Source organism: Lutra lutra, chromosome 1, assembly GCF_902655055.1.
Source record: "Lutra lutra chromosome 1, mLutLut1.2, whole genome shotgun sequence".
NCBI lineage: Eukaryota > Metazoa > Chordata > Mammalia > Carnivora > Mustelidae > Lutra > Lutra lutra.
Genome location: NC_062278.1, coordinates 99,853,344 through 99,874,636, shown reverse-complemented (window position 1 = coordinate 99,874,636; position 21,293 = coordinate 99,853,344). Strand labels below are relative to the sequence as shown.

Sequence of the window (21,293 nt, the reverse complement as noted above, 5' to 3'; positions counted from 1 at the left end):
ATCCCAGTCTTTTCAAATATTAGACATAATTTTTCATTCTAAGGATATCTAAATTCCATTGCATTATTGTGACATTCCAACCATGGCTAAGGGGTTTGGGATTTAGAGTGCAACCCAGAATGTCTATTTTAGTTCTAACACTCCACTTTCTTGTTTTTAATTACCACCCGGTGATTAGTAATGCCTCATCAGAATATCATAAAGCATAGCTAGTTTTTCAAGGCCTGAAATAACTCTAAGTAAAGGTGTGACACTTATATGGTTAGTACACATTTAGAAACTAGATACGTATCGAGGACAATGAAAAATAAATCCATTAGTTTCACATCGGCCTAATAATATATAGCCCATAGACTAAAGAGAATACTCTATGTATTCTCTATATCCTGTTTCAAATTATTAGTATTCCTACCCCTTTCAGGCTGCCCGGGGTTTTCCTCAGGTTTGTTTTGACTTATCGGAGTTTATTTTTGCTATAAAGCTAAATTCAAGTGTTTAAAAGCACTACTGTCACACCCATGTGATTTAATTTCCTTTAATGAGAATTCTCTTTCTCCTGATGGCACTTTTGTCTGTCTGTCTGTCTGTCTACAATGATAATAGTTGATTTCTACAATTGGGACATATTATTCTCTTTATCCCTCAAGAAGATTTTAAGCTCTTTGAAAGCAGATATTATACTGCATTCTTCTGAGAACTCCACTTCTACTACCTACCTACTGTGGGAAGCAGGTATTTAATATATTGAAGTAATTTACTAAGTCCTGACAAATCTGAGCCAAAGATGAAACTTGACTCTACATGAGATGTTCTCTCATATTTCTGCACATCCCATGAGACTGGCTTTGCTCAAAACAATCTTTCCAAGGATATGCATGTAGTACACAGCCTTGAAAGATATAGATAGTATCCCCTCCATAGAAAAGGACAGGCTTGTTTATAGACCTGGAGAAAAAAATGAATATATTGTCTCCCTCGAGAATGGTTACCATCCAGTATAAAAGATTTAGGATCCTGGAGCACCTGGGTGGCACAGTCCATTAAGGGTCTGACCCTTGGTTTTGGCTCAGGTCAAGAGCTCAGGGTTGTAAGATCGAGCCTCACGTGAGCTCCGCACTCAGCATGGAATCTGCTTAAGACTCTCTCTCCCTCTCCCTCTGCCCCCCACCCCTCAAACAAGTAAATAAATCTTAGGGAAAAAAAAGATTGAGAATCCCTAAGTTCAGAGTTCTTCTTCTGTAACATGACTACTACATGTTCAGGTGTCAAATCACCCTCTTTTCATCACCCTGTGGGAAGTGGGGCTCAAAGAATTCATGCAAACACAACACTTATGTTGCTTGCTATGCTGTAATAAACTATCTTCCATCTTTGATTCAGGGCTCTCTGCAAGTGTCCATGAAATTATGACAGACTGGGCACCTGGGTGGCTCAGTGGGTTAAGCCGCTGCCTTCGGCTCAGGTCATGATCTCAGGGTCCTGGGATCGAGTCCCGCATCGGGCTCTCTGCTCAGCAGGGAGCCTGCTTCCCTCTCTCTCTCTCTCTGCCTGCCTCTGTCTACTTGTGATCTCTCTCTGTCAGATAAATAAATAAAATCTTAAAAAAAAAAAAGAAATTATGACAGACTAACTCGTTATCTCGGACTTTCCACAGATATTAACAGATTCTAGGCAAGAAGAACTGATACCCACATGTAGTCCCAAAGCCTGAGAATTTTAATCAAAATTGGGAAGTAGATACAAAATCAGTTTAGTATATTATGCCCCTTGTTTCAGCATTTGTCTTTGTGTGTGCACTTCTCCACTAATGTTCCACCGACACATACGTCACTGACTGCACACCTGATGGCAGTAAATGCCTCCTGTGAAAATCACAGCTGTGACTTCACACCATCTCTGCACTGCCCTTCCTGTTTTCAGTCTCTCCCTGTCTCTAGTCTATCCTTCGGAGAGTGATCTTCTCAGAAGGCATATCTGGTCTTGTAATTCTCCCACCCAAAACCTACTGATGATTTCTTATTGTTTCAGAACTAACTTCTAACCATCCACTGTGCTCCAAAGACTTCTATGAAATTCTCCTAACTTACTTCTCAAGGCTTTACAGTACAATTTAAGGGACTTCTGGAATGCCTGGGTGGCTCAGTCAGTTAAGCGTCTGCCTTTGGCTCAGGTCATGATCCCAGGATCCTGGGACTGAGTCCCCCACTGGGTTCTTTGGTCAGTAGGGAGCCTGCTTTTCCCTCTTCCTGCAGCTCTCCCTGCTTGTGAGCTCGTGTTCTATCTTTCTCTCTGACAAATAAATAAATAAAACCTTTAAAAAAAAATGAGAATGGACTTCTGCTTCTTATCGGTTTCCTGCTGTATTGTGTCAAAATAATGGAGTGTAACTTTCACTAAGGAGATTTAATTTTTCCTCAGTATGAGTGGAGACCAAAGACAATTAAATGTATTTGTAAAGTGCAAAAATTTGCTTTATAGATATGATCGTGCATTTGGTACAAAAAACAAGTATTATTTTGGCTGACATCAAAATTCTCAGAGAGAGAACTTTTTTAGGAAAATACTTAGGGGCACCTGGGTGGCTCAGTGGGTTAAGCCTCTGCCTTCAGCTCAGGTCATGATCTCAGGATCCTGGGATCGAGCCCCACATCGGGCTCTCTGCTCGGCAGGGAGCCTGCTTCTCCCTCTCTCTGCCTGTCTCTCTGTCAAATAAATAAATAAAATATTTTAAAAAGAAAAAAAAAGGAAAATACTTAAATATGGAAAGCGGGACTAAAGCCATCCCCTGGAAGACAACCAGAAAAAAAAAAAGTAGCAACATGAACTTGGGAGAATAGAGAGAGGAAGACAGGGGAGAAAGGGAACAGACCTGGACTGGGCCACATTCCAAGAAAGCAGCCTATGAAGGAGGGTGATCAGTGAGGAACTGCCACTGGGGGATGGTTAAAGACCTTTCACTAACAAAAATAACAGTCACAATAATAAATAACAGATAATATTGTTTCTCACATGCTATGTTCTAAGTACTTTTTATGCCTTTATATGAAGATCAGACTATTATTACCCACATTTTATAAATGAGGAAACTGTGTCATCATAAGTTGAAGAAATTGTTCGGGATCATACAGCTGGATGGAGTGGAGCAGGGATTTGATCCCAACCAGACTGATTTCACGTCATCTCAAATTTGTTTGAGTTGCTGTGATATAAATTCCCTTGACTTAAACCTTAAAAAGAACAAGATGCTCCCATTAGAGAAATGCAGTATTGGCACTGCAGGTAATAGTGATATGTGTGGAATGATGCTAATTTATGTTTCCCCAATTGTCTAGAAAAAGCTTCCAGTGTTGCAGGAAGTCACCTGTGCTAAAGTGATTTGTGAACCACAGTGGAGGTGTGAGGAAAGCTTCAGGATGAAACCAATTCAAGAGCAGTCAGAAACCACGTCTTTATTATTTAATTTTCTCAAACTTACCCTTGCAGCTGCCGAAAAAGGAATCATAGGGTGATACCTAGATCACTAGCACAGTACCTGAGTTGATATTGATGTCAACAATAGCTTTAGGGGCAAATTCCTATTTTCCTGCACTGTGGAGGGGCGTGTGTGTTTCAGAAGCACTAGACATAAACACTCCTATGACAGAGCTGTATTAAATAGTTTAATCCACAGAAAACTACTGTGTGACCTCTATATCAAACACTGAGTATGCAGTTCTGGAAAGTCCTGGGGACCTTTGCAAGGTCAGGTGAGACCTAGAGTGTGCTTGGTTTTCTGCTAAGTTTTGCAGCTCTCTCTGGATTCACCTCCATGTGTTTACTTTGCTTCCAAGATTTGGATTCTGGCTGGATCAATATTACCCAGCAAATCATACCCTTTTTCCCAGGGCTTGAACACAGCCTTCATAAAATATGGGAAAAAGACCTCTCAGATCTGAAGAGCTATATAGCCATTTCTCCACAGGACTATCGTTGACTCCTTCTCCCATTAGCTTAGGCTGTAGCACCTTTTCTTCCCTTATAAGAATTTTCTAGACTAGATTCTCATGGTAGTATTGCCTTTATTGATTACTTTCTAACCCAGGTTTCCAATCCAGAAACCCTCTCTTAAATCACCAGGAAGAAAGAAAACAATTCATTTTGATTGTTTCATCTTATTTCTCTCAATCCCAAACTGTTGTCTAGCTTTCCTAATTTTTTTAATTATCCTATGTCATTTTCACAGCTTTCTTTTTTTCTCCAGGCAATCAGCAAATTATTTCCAAGTGACATTTCTCACAATGCCCAATTTCTTTTCCCTGGTTACAGATCATGGTAGCAATGCTTATTATCGGTATTTTCTGTCACTCAATTTTTCCCTATTCCCAGCACTGGGGTGGGGGGAGGGATAAAAAAAAGTTATTTCTGGAATCAGCGGCAGCAATCACTATCTTCTCTACCATTGTGATTGCCAAACAGGTACTACTTTCTTAGAACCCCTGCCTTAAGCCTCCTCAAATCCTGTGGCCTCAACTTCTCCACATTTCCTGCCAAAAGGGTAATTGAAAAAGGCTTCTGCAGAGCACCTTCCAATCTTATGTCCCTATCCATTAACAGAATGAAATGGCACTATAAGTAGATGTTTAAAAAAAAATGTGGATATTTTTGTTTAACTTTTAAATCTGTAAAGCAGCTCTCCTCACTGATACTGCCTGCCGTCTTTTAAAAAAGTTAATATGCACCACTGGGTGTCAGACCATAATTGCATATAATTAGCAAACTGCAACTCTTTCAAAAGATTGCCACTGTTTAAACAAGAACTAAGAACACAAGAGTCCAAGATTAACATATCATCCTTAGAATGGTTATTTCAGACTGAGTTATAAGAAAGATGTTTCTCTTACTACTTATACCATACCAGTTCTGTGTGTAATATGAAATTTATGAAACCAACAACAAAAACAAACAAGAAAAAACAAACTAGGAGATATGAGGCAATCTTCAGAAATGAGGCTATTTTGAAAAGTAAAGCAGAACTTTAAGTAAGTGATTCAATATTCAATAATTTTAAAATGAAGCAGCCATGAAGCACAGGGTTTCTTTTCTTTTCTTTTTTTTTTTTTTTTCTTTTTTTTTTTAATGAAGCACAGGGTTTCTTACTTGTAAGTTAAATTCCATGTTGAATACTGCAAATGAACAGAAATTCAAGAATGGTCAAAGCTCACCATCCCCTCCCACCTGTTGCTCCCTGCTAAACTCACTCCTAAGAAGTGGGTTTGTTTCTTTTTTTTATTACTCCCTTTGTGTGTATGTGTGTGTTTGTTTTGGTTGTTGTTTGCCACGGTAGCAACAAAAAGCACATAAACTAGTAGGAAGAAGAGCTCTATGGCAGTCCTCAGAGCACGGAGAAGGGTCAGGCTCCGCCAAACAGCTAAGCAAGGTGGCAGTTCCATAGGCAGCCTGGGCTAGAGGTGCAGAGGGATTAGTCAATCCTTCAGGAACCCAGTAAATGTCCATTTGAAATTGAACTGATCATTGCAAGTTAAAGTCAATCTCTCTCTCTCTCCCTCCCTCCCTATCTACTTAACTACACGTGTAGTTTTGTGTCACTATAGTTTACATGATAAAAGGCACGATGACTAAGTCTTGTGATTGTAGGCTAAGGCAGTATTTTTAAAATGGAATATAAATTTGATTAAGAACAATACAAACCCTTCAGTTTAGAAAGTTGAGATGTCTCTTTTCCATGTAACAGTGCACAGTTTTGATATTGCCCTGAACTCTCTAATAATTTTCTATACAGTGTGCTTATTGTCATGTATGATTTTAATTATTTGACTAAAATGTAATTCAGCAATTAAAACCAGGAGAGAGCCATCTTATAGAAATATAGTTTCTCTACTTAAAAGAAGAAAGGAAGGCTTCCATCTTGACCATGTGTTATGCCAGCAGCAACTGATTCAGATCCAGTGAAGGTTCACAGAGCAAGATGCAGAAAAAGTCAGCTAGGGCCTCAGCCAAGAGAAAAAAACAAAAACAAAACAAAACAAAACAAAAAAACACACTAAACCATAAGAAGTAGCAGCCTATGAAAACCTGATAAAATTGATCTTGGCTGTCCCACTGGACTAAAATAAACATTTTTCTCCCTCTGCTTTTTGCCTATATGAAATAGTAAGATACATTTTGAAATAGTCAAATTCCCGTATGCCACTGAGACACACTTAGGGCAGCTGTAATAAGGGAATATCTGACATTTCGTCAAATTACAAAAATTATCAGGCTAATAAATTAGAGCTTTTGAATCTATGTAGCAGCTTGAACTACAATATTGGTACAAGCTGATCTTACAAGTTGTTCCCTACAGAACAGTTAATATGATGAAACCAAGTGAAGAAATAGAGAGGAAACGCCCACAGTTATTTTATTTTTATTGAAGGTAAAACCACCTGCACACAGTTCTGTTCAAAGAAAAATGTTCAGTTTCATTTTTCTCTCACAGATAGAAATGTACTCCATAGAACTGGAACTACTCCTTTTGTTTCTTGTTCTATCAGAATTTTGATTTGCATATTTTGGGACATGTTAAGGTGCTCTCTGTGATTTAGAGAGTTTATAAAAAGGTAATTTGATCTCAAATCATAGTTTTCTTTCTTTATTTCTAATACTGAAAGCTGCATCGCCTTCTGAGAAGTGAGCCATGAGGGGAAGACATTAGCTTGTCTTGTATTAGATAATAAAAAAGTTCCACAGGGGACAAGTTACATATTATGACATTGTGAATATAAGGCTCATTTGGATTTAATTCATTACTACATCATGTTGCACAGGAAAGCAATTTTTAAGCAATAGAAGTGCACTTCATTTGTAAAGGACCCAGCTATAATGCACAATCAGTTATTGAAGACAGAAACTGATTTCCCAAATCAGGCATATAAAATTTAATATATTTGCTCCAGTTATAATGAAAGGGAAGGGAAGTTGAATGCCTTTTTTTTTCCCCCAGATAAGAATGACACTTTATAAAATTTGGAAAGTGCATTTTTGCTAGGTGAGTTGACTATATTTTTGATGCCACAAACTGGAAAAAATTAAAATCTTTAATAAAATATTTGAAATGCCTGTTACCATATAGAATATAATTTCAGCTTTTATCCTTATATAAGTTTAACAGTATTTATTACATTAAAAATAAGATCTGAAATTTATTAATGAAATAAAGGTAATAATGGGCACTATTTTTTTTCATACCGGTACCAATTTTCCATATTGTTCAGTTTAACCCTAAAGGCTAACTAAATTATTCTATGAAAACAAAACAAAACAAAACAGCCAAATTGTATTGGTTTATTTAAACTCCCTAAATCTGTATTACTACTACTTAGGATTCTCCAGAGAAAGAAAACCAACAAGATGTACATACATACATACAGAGAGAGACATTATTTTAAGGAACTGGCTTATACAACTGTAGACACTTGAGAAATCCAAAATTCATGGTGCAGACCAGAATGCTGGAGTCCCAGGGAAGAGCTGCAATTCAAGTTCAAAAGCAATTTGCTAGTAGAATTCCCTCCTCTTGCTGAAACCTCTTGTCTTTTTCTATTAAGGCCTTCAACTGATTGGACAAGACTCACCCATTAATTACAATAATGAAGGTAATCTGCTCTACTTAAAGTCTACTGACTTAAATGTTAATTTCATTTAAAAAATAGCCTTTTGCAGGGAAGCCTGGATGGCTCAGTCATTTAAATGCCTTCTTTGGGCCAGGTCCTGATCCCAGGATGATAGGTTGGAGTTCTGCATCAGGCTCCCTGCTTAATGGGGAGCCTGCTTCTCCCTCTGCCTGCAGCTCCCCCTGCATGTGCTCTCTCTCTCTGACAAGTAATTAAAATCTTAAAATAAGGGGCGCCTGGGTGGCTCAGTGGGTTAAGCCGCTGCCTTCAGCTCAGGTCAGGACCCCAGGTCCTGGGTTCGAGCCCCACATCGGGCTTTCTGCTCAGCAGGGAGCCTGCTTCCTCCTCTCTCTCTGTCTGCCTCTCTGCCTACTTGTGATTTTTCTCTGTCAAATAAATAAATAAATAAAATCTTTAAAAAAAAATCTTAAAATAAACAAACAAAAAACCTTCTGCAGAAATATCTAGAACAATGTTTGATCAAACATCTGTGCACTATGGCCTAGCCACGCTGACACATAAAATTAACAATTACACTGTGGTTATAACCATTTAAAATTTGGAAAATAAACTTATCTATCCATTCTGTGATGGTTTCTCAGGATAGAAGCAACGAGGAAGAAGTTTTCATCACCCCTTTTTAGGTATGTGAATTGCTAGACAACTTCCTTTCCTATCACCTAGAAACATCTATTTGAAAAATTTTTAAGTGACTGTAATAAAGTACTTAATTTGATTTGGTAAATATGCATATCATCTATTTTCACATATATTTTCATTAAATTTCCCCTGTAACCACCCTGATGAGATTACAGAATTGATACTTTTATCCACAATTTTCAAGCATTTTGCTTAATTTCTATAGCACAGATTGAGATTTTCAAATTGCATATCTCAAAGGGCCATGTCTACCATTTGAATCTTGATTTTATTGACATTAAAAAGGAACATGAAAGAGAGAAGTATGTAATCAGTTCCCAGCCCTTCTGTATTTAACTTATACTTCACTCTACTAAATGTGATCATTACCAACTTTTGTGTCGCTAGAGTGTCGGGAAGTCAAGTGAATCCACAGGAAACTGACATACTTTATCCTCAGAGAAAAAGGTTTGTTTTTCCCTTGTACTACATCTGACTGATCTTGTTCCCTTTTTGGAATGAATAAGATCAAGAAGTGAACGGATGAAAAAGCATATTATAGCCGATGTAGGAAAGATTGAAGAAATATGTGACAAGTCTTAAGGTTAAACCATTTTCAGGATAGGCAGTCAGTAAGCACAGATGACCTTGATATATTTGATGGAAATATTTCATTGACCATAGAACATAGTCACTGCAAAAGAGTCTTTTCATTATGTAAAATATATTCCTCCTACTAAGAATACAACAAAAAGTCAAATTTGAAAAACTAAAATAACAGCATTTTGTTTCTTAACAATTTAACATAGTCCTGATGTTTTACATCAGATAGATTCAGGAAAAAAGGCTAAGAAAAGGACAGGTGTTTACTAGGAAGTTAAGTAACCCAATCTTAGTATGTATCTTTGAGTATAAAAAAAAAAAATGTGTGTGCCTGGAAGGGAAAGTGGGGCAAGGAATGGGGAGGGAAGGGGGATGGGACAGAGAGGGCAAGAAAGCAGCAAAGCAGGAAGAAAGCAAATCTTCTGGCAGAACTGGACCTAAGACAACCTCTTCTTGGCAGAGTCTAAAAAGACTTGTAAGGGGATCTACTTTGTACCACCATAAAACCTGCACTCACAGAAATTACCTTTTTGTGAAATTTTTACTTTCCCTTCTTCTTGATGGCAAAGAATATTCTCTACATTAAACAGAATATCATTTAAAAATGTAAATTGACTGGCCTGCAATATAGTAGATATTCAGCATATGTTTACATAAGGGAAAAGAAAATCCTCTATCATCACAATAAAAAAAAATTAGCACAGACTAAGACAATGTAGACAATGACAATGTAGATAAAATATGCTTAGAAACCAAAGTTATTTGTGTGTGTATATGCCATACTATATTATATATATACACACTACATTGTATATCTAAAGTCACAGATATGATTTTAATTTCAAATTCCAGTAATATAGATCCATAACCAGAAACACACATTACTTTTTCTAAAAAAAAAAAAAGAGAGAGAGAGAGAGAAAAGGAACCACATGCAAGTGAAGGCTTTATCAAGAAGGTCTAGATATTCTGGGTTCATTCTCTCCACAGTAAAGATTTACTGAGTATTTGCATGCTATGACTCAAGTACTGTGCCAGACATATATAGTTCTTTCTCCACTGCAAAGCAGAAGTGATTCATGCAAACAAAAAGAAAAAAAAAAATGAAACTCTGCAAGTTACTAGGAAAGAGAGAACTCAATTGGTAGGAGATCGAAACAAACATGAGCCAGACCTCAAAGGATGCCTAGTATTTGAACAGGTCAGGATTGATAAAGTCACTGCAGACAAAGCCACTGTCAATAACCCTGACTCATCCTGTGGGGCATGCTGCTCTTGCTCTGGTCAAATGCCCAAAGAATGTGAAGCGCATAGCTTTCATTGGTCTGTTCATCCAGTCCATTAAGAGAATAGATGTCATTCAGGGTAACACTGAGCAACTCTGAGCAAAGCAGTTCCTTTATCCAAACTCCACAGAAATAAAATACTATGCATAATTAAGTAAATCTTATACTATGTATTCTTTTTTATGTTTATATTTAAGACAATGTACATTTATTATCTGGAGAGATCAATGATAGAATAGCTAATTACTTCCTTTAGGAACTGTGACTCTATTACTGTTAAATTCATTCTGTTATTATTTGCATAAATTGAATTACTTGCACATTTGTTATACATTTACATGTTTTTCTCCAATTAAAGTGCCAGTTTCTATATTGCCTTTTTCATTTCTCCCAATCTTCCTGCTCTCACTCTCTCTAATACTGAAATTGGCGAGGAACAAAAAAAATTAAAAAGGTAGGGAAGACAGAGACCAAAAAAAGAATATACAACAGAGAAGGACAGACAGATGGCTGGAAAGTGCATCTGGAGACTGGAGGAGAACACTTGGTGACTGCATCACCATCATCAAGCCTTGCATTTGTACAAAAGCAGAACAGCAAAAGTGAAAGTCCCCTAGCATCAGAAGAAAGAAAAATCATGAATTTAAATGAGTCTTTTTTTTTTTTTGAGATTTTATTTATCTTTTTGACAGAGACACAGCAAGAGAGGGAATGCAAGCAGGGGGAGTGGGACAAGGAGAAGCAAGCTTCCTGCAAAACAGTGGGCCCGCTGGGGGGCTTGATCCCAGGACCCTGGGATCATGACCTGAGCTGAAGGCAGATGCTTAATGACTGAGCCACCCAGGAGGGAGCCCCTTAAGGGGTCTTCCTAATGCTCTGAAAACCATGAACGGTCTATGGGCCTCCATGAACTCCACAGACAGCTTTTCTTTAGGCAAGGACTACATTGCCTCCTTCATTTAAGACTGAAGAGAACGTGTAGTTGTCAGCTTTGTTGAACAGGAAACCAGATCAATCATATATTCTTTGATAAAGGGACTACGACACTCTTAAACCAAAGGAAGAGATAAATCATGGGTGATAGATGTGGAAAGGGAAGGATGACAAGATGAAGACACATTTTGAGCACAGGCGAGACGATGATATTATAAAAAGTAAACAAACCTGGTCTCTGGGTTAAAAGAATGGGACAGAGAAGCAGCACTACTGTTTACTATCTTAGGTCAAGGGATGGTAAGTGAAGGTAGGTGGACAACAATTTAGGTGGAAGAGAGAATAATGGATTTCATTTCTAGATATCTTGAAGAGAGATTTTTCTCCCTTCAGGTGATCAGCTTAGAATAAGAAGGCATCATCAGAATATAGTGGATGCTAACAAGCAGGCTAAAATTTTAGACTCCTTAGAAGTATAGGGTAGCTATAAGTCTAGGGTTCTTGCTGAACTTAGCTGGCCTGAAAAGAGTATGAACTTTCCCTTTCCAGGAGAAATTCATTCATACAATTTAAATGAACTAATTCTTACGATGTGATCCAATATAGGGATAACATAGGACAAGAATGGCAAATCTTCATATGCGCCTCTGATCAATTAATACAGGCTGCCCAGAACGTTGGTTTGAGGAGGACTCTGAGGCAAGGTCTAAGCACAATGAAAAAGAGGATTATGGCTATCATAGACACAGAAGGGTCATATAACAGAAAATAGCAGTATGTGTGCAGCAAATTCACTACTCCCTTAGCTCAATGTCATTAAAGCCACGTAACACAACCAAATAATGTCGATGGCAAAGTTTAATTGGTACTATGAAAGATATCACTCAAATTACAGATATAACTAATTAAATATACTATTGTCACCAAAAGGCACTGAATGAGCAGGAAGAGGCAAAAGAAGAAAAGAAAAGGTGGGGGAGGAGGAGGAGGAGAAGCAGCAAAGCAATAGATAAATTTTAAAAGTACATTTCAGAAAAAGAGAAAACTAGATTTGAGAAGCCATTGCAATTTAGTATATCAAGTAATTAATAAAATAGAAAGTAAATGAAACAATATTGAATGCTAGGTTTTCAGATAAGGTCTTGTTCATCGAGATATGGCTGAAGAAAATTTACATTTCCTACACTTTTAAGAGTTTATTACCAACTAAAAAAAAAATGTGGTGTTCTCGTTATGTTTGCAAAGATCATTTCACAACATAACGTAATTCATGCTTAATTGCTTGTACCAACCCAGACAGTGATGAAAAATATTGCCTCGTCCAGATAATGCAGACATTTAAAAGTAGATAAAACCAGACAGCTTATTGTTCATTTTATTTTGTTAATGAATGTGTCTACTAAATAAAATCCAGAAAGATGGGGTACCATACATAAAGTAATAGACTATTTTACTCTTGTAATATTTTAAGTTTCTCAACTTGTAAAGGCCATGGAAAGAACCTATAAAGACCATGGGGGAAATTCTTAAAAAAGTAGTTCATACATGCAAAAAGAAATGCAAATGGTCAATTAAGATATAAAAAGTTTGTCAACATTATTTTTGGCCTATCAAAACAAATAAAGGACTGGATGCTTGGCAGCTCTGAAAAGCAATTTGGCAAGACAAAGCCAATAACTAAACAAATTTAAACTCCCTGAATCTGTGATTTGTTTCCAGGAATCTATCAGAAAAGAATAATTAAAGAAGCAAAGACATATGTACAAGATTATGCTGAGTGAAATAAGTCAGGCAGAAAGAGTCAATTATCATATGGTTTCACTTACTTGTGGAGCATAAGAATAACACGGAGGACATGGGGAGATGGAAAGGAGAAGTGAGTTGGGGGAAATTGGAGGGGGAGACAAACCATGAGAGACTGTGGACTCTGAAAAACAAACTGAGGGTTTTTGAGTGGTGGGGGTGGGAGGGGGTAAGCCTGGTGGTGGATATTATGGAGGGCACGTATTGCAAGGAGCACTGGATGTGGTGCATACACAATGAATTTTGAAACACTGAAAATTAAATTAAATTAAATTAAAAAAAAAAGAATGTTTGTAAAAGCAACCTAAATGTTCATTTATAAGAAACAGGTTCAATAAATTTATGACATCTGTATAATAGAATACCAGCAGCATTTTAATATAATGATTTAAATCTATGTTTATTGGCATTAAAAATGGTTCTAAATATATTATAGGTTAAAAAAATTCTAAAGCAGATACGAAAGGCATATATGTGTTATAATACAATTTTGGTTATTGATTGGAAAAGAAAGAAAATCATGAAAGAGGGGGATAGGAATATGGGTGGCTTTTTATTAATTCTAATTTTCTCTACATATTTTACTTGTAAGTAAGAAAAACAACAATGTTCTTTCCGTTTAAAAAAGAACAACAACAAAAAAATGCCATGTTAGCCATAATTAAAATACAGCACATGTTTTCTTTCTCACCATTTCACAGCTTCTATAGCTGTCAAAAGTCAACATATTCCTGCATTCAAAAATATACTAAACTTCATTAGTTCATCCATTTCAAATGTTTTATTATTATAGTATTATATTTAGTAACTAAAGTTTGAAGTTAACATCCTTTACTCAGCAATGTGCTTATGATCTTTAACACATACACACACACAGAGGTCATTCATTCGACAATATGTACGATAAATATGTGATAAAGGCTCAATGACTTCATTATATAATATACATAAAACATTAGACCTGCCACACTGAAGCTTCTTCTTAAAGTGCTCTCTCAACAGTTCTAGGTTAACGTGTTTTATACAAGGTGACAAGCATCTCAGCTGGCCAAAGCTGAGTAGACCAAGGATAAACACTTGACTCAGGGCCACAGATGCCTTTGGTCCTCAAAATAAAATTTCATTCTGGGGAATAGGAACAGTAGAATCATATACTGGGGGATAGAGCAGCTGGTACTGGGAGAAGAAAAAAAAATAAGGCAAACAAAAAGTGGTAAAGATGGAAATGGAGCTAAGTTACTTTGGTGCTTCAACAATTCAGTGAAAATCAGAGGAGTATGGTTATTGAGGTCCCTGGAACGGACTGGATCCTGAGTCTATATTAATAAGGCCTGATCAAGTGAATAATTCCTATTCACAGATTTTTGGATGGGCCTAGACTTCTCTTTTGATCCTTACAATAAACTGGAATCATCTAAGTGGTTACCTATTCCAACACACCAAAAGCATAGAATTAAACAACTTTCAACAGCCTCTTTTGAGTCTGACTCATCAGAATGTATCTGCTATATGTCTGAATACAGCCTTTCGCTTACACAGAAGCTCTGTGGAAGAGATAAACCAATAATGTAAAAAGTTAAGGTTTTTTTTTCTTTTTTTAAAGATTTTATTTATTTATTTGAGACAGACAGAGAATGAGAGAGACAGTATGGCGGTGGGGAGGGTCGGAGAGAGAAGCAGACTCCCTGCTGAGCAGGGAGCCCAATGCAGGACTCAATCTTGGGGCTCCAGGATCATGACCTGAGCTGAAAGCCATCACTCAACCAACTGAGCCACCCAGGCACCCAGGCATTTTTTCAAATAGCAACAAGTTACACATAGACAGAAGGGACTGAGAGAATCAGAAGATTAATATATACACACATATATTTACACATGCACTAACATATTTCTATGTTATATGTCTTCATATATGTCTTCACATATGTCAAATATGTCTTCATATTTCTATGCTAATCTTGAACATGTCTACAAACAGGATCAAGTGTAACTAAACTGATTGGTTTTCTTTTATTTGGCCAATATACCAAGTCCTTGGCTTAAGTTAGTGTATTATGTGGGCTTTATTATGGGATAATTAGGTCCTTAAATTAGGATGTACAGTCAATATGTCTTTCAATGATTCTCTATGAATCATTCAAATATGTACTTTTCTATAATACTGAACATAAAAATAGCCCATGTGTATCCTCTACATTAGACAACTTTTAACTCAGGGAATAGAATCATAAAGTACTTTTCTTCTCTTCCATTTACATTTATTCATTGGGGCTAGTTTTTTTCTTATTCCTAGAATAAAACAAAACAAAACTCCATTAAGCCTGGTGACTATTATGTGACCTGAGTTCCTCTAGTGGGTAATTAAAATGTTCATTGTCATTTAGTAGTCAGAATTTTGAACTTGTTCCCACTTTTGACCATCTTTAAAGTGGAAGCCCTGAAGTCAAAGAAAGGAGAGCATTCAGCTTCTTTGCTTTGTGTGTCTGTAACTTCAGGGTTGAAGCAAGTGAGAATAGGTAAAGAGGGAGCAAAAGGTTCTCACCTGACAGATACTCTCATGTATGGCATGGTACCTTCTGAATCTAGCTGGAGTTGTCAGCTGGCCTTTACTCTTGTGTCTGCCTTGTGGGTTTTTTGGAGATCCATTTGTCCCACTCCTGGGGACTTCTCACCTTCCTTTGATGTGGGTAATATATTCTCCTCCAGCTCCAATACTTACTCATTCCATAGCCCCATACTTCTAGCTCTGCCTGACAAGTTCTTTTTAGCCATCTAGGAAGCTTTATTGGAAAATATCTGTAAGATACCCCCTCTTCCACATCTCTCATCTCCCCAACCCCTAGTCCATTCGGGCTTCTGTAACAAAATACCACAGACTGGTTAGCTTATAAACATTTCTGATAGTTCTGGAGACTGGGAAGTCTAAGATCATAGCACTAGCAGATTAGTGGCTGGTGAGGTCCCTCTTCCTGGTTCATAAAGAATACCTCCTCACGGGACGCCTGGGTGGCTCAGTTGGTTGGACAACTGCCTTCGGCTCAGGTCATGATCCCGGAGTCCCGGAATCGAGTCCCGCATCGGGCTCCCAGCTCCATGGGGAGTCTGCTTCTCCCTCTGACCTTCTCCTCGCTCATGCTCTCTCTCACTGTCTCTCTCTCAAATAAATAAATAAAATCTTAAAAAAAAAAAAAAAAGATTCTCTCCCTCCCTCTCCTTTTGGGGCGCCTGGGTGGCTCAGTAGGTTAAGCCGCTGCCTTCGGCTCAGGTCATGATCCCAGGTCCTGGGTTCAAGCCCCACATCGGGCTTTCCGCTCAGCGGGGAGCCTGCTTCCTCCTCTCTCTCTGCTTGCCTCTCTGCCTACTTGTGATTTCTCTCTGTCAAATAAATAAATAAAATCTAAAAAAAAAAAAAAAAAGAATACCTCCTCACTGTGTCCTCACATGGTAGAAGAACTAGGGAGGTCTGTGGGGCTTCCTTTTATAAGATCACTAGTCTTATTTGTGAGAGATATATGTTCATGACCTAAACACCTCCCAGAGGTCTCATCTCCTAATACCATCATATTGAGGATCAGGATCAAAACATAAGAATGATGGGTGGAGGCACAATCCTAGTGATCCTCTCTCTCCTATTCATTCACATTCATATTTTCTGTCTGTCTGTTTGCCTGGATAGAGTCCATAGAAGCAAACTTTGCCATAGGCCACCCCAAACCTCTTCTTTTGTACTTTTATCAGCAACTAACCAGTCTATCTTTTTACTTAGACTTCTTAGGTAGGACTCAGGGACTCTGTGTGAGGCAGCTATCAAGTTCTTCCAAGTAGTTATATTTAACTCTTTTTTCACTGGACTTGAAGCTTCCTGCTTGAGAAGAAATTGGGACTTAACACCACTAGCATCTCTCCCTCAAAAAAATTAAAAAAAAAAAAAAAAGAAAAAGAAAAAAAAATCTTCTGTATCCACTTTTCTATTTCTTAGCTTCTCCAACCTTTCATAGGCTAAAACCGGGTGATCATCTCAGAGAATTATGTTACCCTCCCTAGCCCCAAGTTCTGCATGCTGGTCCTAATCAGAAACACAGTACCAATTGTCTTCAAGCCTCAGCTTTAACTGAGACATCAACAGTGTACTTTAACATTTTTATAGTTTTTGGTTTTGGTATATGAGTTGTCATTTTTTTTAAATCAGAAAACAGCATATCCTCTGAGTAACTATATATAAAATAAATATATTTTATAATATAAGTAGGTATTATATTAATAATGTTTTGAGTATAATAATATGAAAAAAACAAATGGTAAGTTAAGTGATTTTCAAAATACATAATATAATTGATCAATTAAATACAGATCTATTTCTCACTTATTCAGGCATTTATTTCTTCGCTTAGAAAAATACTTATTCAATGTCTGCTCTACAATAGGAATCTATTGCAGGGCTGAGCAAATTTGGTTCACTCCCTCATGGAGTTTCCAATATAATCTATTATAAAAAGAGTATCTTTTATATTGCACAATTTTTGGATGTTTGGAAAGAATGGACATAGTCTTAGAGCATGGGCAGAGATGGAAAACCAGTAAAGAAGAGAGAGAGCAACGGATGCACAAAAAACAGTCTGCCAATAAGAGCTCAAAACTGATCATAAATTGGTGAAAAGTAGTAGTAGGAAGGAACCTGTGACATACAGGTTGTGTAGGCTGAGGTAACTTAATAAATGCAGGTACTTGTAATAAGGCACGTTGTTAGCATGACTATAGGGAAAAGGTAGTTTGGGGATGAGAACATGCTATTTGGAGAAAGTTGCTGTAAACATATTTGTACCAAAATATTGATTAAAGAAAAATCTCTTATCTCAATAAAGAAAAATATGCAGCTATCTGATGGAGTGCAGTTATGAATGTATCCAACCACTGAACACTGCCTGGTAATATAATTGCTAGTGGTTATATTTTTGTAGCTAGCTTTGAAATATATATATTTTATTGGTTTTTAAGTTTAAGAGGAGAAAATATGCCTTACTGTCATGCAACTTCTATTCTGAGAAAAATGAATATTTTTATTTAATTATATATTTAAAATTTTAGAATCAGCTGCCTGTTTGCAGAAAGGACATAAATCAGTTTTTAAAGTTGCCTGCAATGCTGGGGGAAAAAAATAAGGCAAAGAAAGCAAGAGAAAGGAAATAAATAGGTAGGCTGGTTAGTACACAAAAGGCATATAGACCCCTTCTCCCCCTCCCCTTATTCCAGAGAGCTGACCCCTTCAGAGAGAGTTTCCCAGGCTCTGATTCAGCAGTATCCCTGCTGGGGTCAGCTAGTGGGACAACCAGTAGGATGCTACAGAACAGCAGAAATGGAAAAGCTGTGGTACTTCTTACTTTTTCTTTGCCTTCAGTAGCTGAAGCTACATCTTCACCCCCCTGCATTTGTGTATATAGAAATTTCAGCTTCCACCAAGTCACCCCAGTCCCTTTATCTCTTCAGCCTAGGCTTAGTAATGGCTTCTTTTCTCTGGGCTGCCTCACTGTCCTGACTGCCCTATCAGATTTTTATCTTTGATGGGGTAATTTCTCTCCTTTCAGTGCCCTCTGCTTTAAATATTCAGAGAGTTTTCTGTTGTCTGTTAGATCATGACTATTACAATTACTCATTATAAGATAATGGGATATCTCTCAGCTCAATTCTATATAAACAGTTTTACATAGGGAAATATCATGGAAAGTCTTATCTGCATACTACCTGTTTATGCAACAATGAATAGCAGACACAGAAGGGTACAGCAAACAAATTGCCATTAGTCATTCAGATGTGATCTTTAGGAAGAAAATAATAACTCACCAACATCAATACACATGACATTCCAGCACATAGATTCAATGACACATTTTCAGTGGGTATGTTCCCTAGAAGATCCCTAAAAATGCACATATGCCAACACCTTGGCAGTAATGAATACATGTAATACAGGAAGACTATCCTGGGGAAGCAGTAACCCTCTCACTCCTCTATGTCCATGATTCACTTACGACTGTCCCTTCTTGGCACATATGGAAAATACATGGGAAAGCTGCTTTCAATTCTTCATTTCATTAAAAATGTAACATCTCACCAAAGTTTCAAGATAACCTTGCAACTCAACAAAAGTTTCAAGTTACCCACTAGTCATATGGCAGTAGTGAAACTTTTCCCAAGAACTCAGAATTAATGCCAGTTAAAGAATATTTTCTGATCATTTAACTTAAAGATCAACACATTCTGGCTAGAGAGGTCATGTACAAACTTACCCTAGAGAGACAAATGAACTTTTAGAACTGCCTGATATATATGGAACCCGCTGTTTAAAAAAAAAAAAAAAAAAAAAAAAGGGCTCACTGAGAAGCCCAAGGATGCAGGAAACCAAATACTATCTGTGTTTATCTTAGCTCTTAACCATAAGAGACAGTTACTTCAGCCCATAAAAGAGGTTTATTTCGTTCTGGTGTCATTAAAATTTTCAGTCATATGGCTAATGCCCTAGTTTTTATTACACATATATCCAGCTGTCTTTGCATCTCAATTTGGTCTACCTGGGCTTCCCAAGAGGGATAATATGCAATGCCTGGAATATTTTAGTCTCCACAGTAGCTGTGGTTCTTATAATCAATTAATAAAACAGCATCATAAATTCATATTATAGTATCATAAATCTGAAATGTACACCCTCTCTGTGAAGGGTATGTTGGTAAGCTTTGTTGCTCAGCTTGCTGGACTAATCTTAAACCATGGCAAAATCACAAACTCAATACTTCCTGTGACATATCTTTCCCAGGAAATGAATCCCACCAACATCCACTTCTTCTCCACTTACCTGAAAGACTTCTTAATATCTTCTGCTTGGATTGTCTCGAGAATCTCTTGGTATAACTGAAGACCAAGCGTTGCTGAAGATGTAGCATTTGAAGGACATTTTTTATGTGCATAATAGCCTATCAAAATCCCAAAAATAAATAAAATGATGGCTGTGCAAAGTACTTTCAAAAGGCGGCAAAAGTTGCAGGGGTTGCTCTTTGGTGCAGATCTTGTGTAACGGGTAACATAGTCAGACTCTTCTTGAAGTCTCTGAAATCTTCCTTTGGGTGAAGTTGCTGGTTGAATGGAATCAAGATTGAGATCTGCAGTCTCTGGATTCTCCAGGTTCTGATTCTCAGCACTATCTAGTTGGAACTGGTCAAAACCAGGCTCCTCCAGTTCCTTTTCCATGTCCCATTCTAAGTCAAGGGCAGTGGCTTGAAGGTCATCATTGTCTAAGTACTGTGAATGCCCTGGTGCTCTTTGATCTGCATTCACCTTCTGATAGGCCATCTTTTTACCTGTGAAAATAAGGGAAGCATGTTTTCTTAAAATAAGCTATAAAATAAAATAAAGGAGACTCATTTAAATTGGAGTGGGGAGATCAGAAGGGGGAGATCTCATACCTTGCCCTCAGCCAATGACACATCCCAACAGAAAGAGACATACCTTGCATTCCCAACTCGAAGAAGCTTACTTTATTAAGCCAGCAGGAGAAAGGAAAATTTTCTCTCTGTTGGGCAACAAACTTAGCAAGTAAGAAAATACAACAACTCAGCTAACGAGGACCCATCACCACTGAACTCTCACTTTCCTTCCATAGACTTTTCATTCAAAGCAGCCCTCCCATCCTTCTTTTACTCAGTAAAGCAACAGTTCTCTCCACTGATCTCCAAACTTTCCCATGGTCTGCCAAAGTTTGCAGGTCCTGAATTGCAATTCCACTGCTATTCCAGAAAAAAAACATTTGCTGATAAAATAATTGACTGTTTACTTTTGACAACCTGTTTACAGGTTGACAAAACAAATAATAATGAAAATCACCATGATGAAAACAAAAGAAAGCAGCAATCCAAATTAGATGCCCATAAAATTTAGTGATTATAATCAGGAGAAATATATTGTCCCTATAGAAAAAACATATATTCGTTAATTATTTAATCTTCTGTTTTGCTATTGATGTTTACAATAGGAAGAAAAGACCAAAAAAAAAGTAACATAAAGTAGAAGATCCTTGGAGAAACTATGAGAAAACATAAAATAGACATACACACAATCATTCCTTTGAAGCTCAGGAGACTAAAAAAAGTCAGTACAAGGGCTTTGAGGATAATTTATTATAATGAAGGCAAAATTTAAGCTTACACATTGTCAAAATCACTTTTAAGAAAAACTAAGGGCAGAAGCAATAAAGCTGTGGTTTAGTAAGTGAAAGAGGAAAAAAAAGAAAAAAGACCCTGGGATGATTTATATTATAAGAGCTATATTTAAAAAGATATTCAGGGTAGAACAGAAATAAAAACTCAATGGATAGGACCACTATTGAAAT

At 37.2% G+C, this 21,293-nt stretch overlaps 1 protein-coding gene across 8 annotated transcripts in view; it reads right to left on the bottom strand.

The window, feature by feature from the left end:
• NAALADL2 (N-acetylated alpha-linked acidic dipeptidase like 2) overlaps nucleotides 1-21,293 on the bottom strand; it is a 1,357,959-nt gene that overhangs the window by 689,575 nt on the left and 647,091 nt on the right. For all 8 annotated transcript variants that reach the window (XM_047730769.1, XM_047730776.1, XM_047730785.1 and 5 more), the window contains one exon: nucleotides 19,764-20,265. In XM_047730769.1, coding sequence (XP_047586725.1) covers nucleotides 19,764-20,257 — 494 coding nt within the window. In that variant the 5' untranslated portion in view covers nucleotides 20,258-20,265. The remainder of the gene's footprint in view (nucleotides 1-19,763; nucleotides 20,266-21,293) is intronic.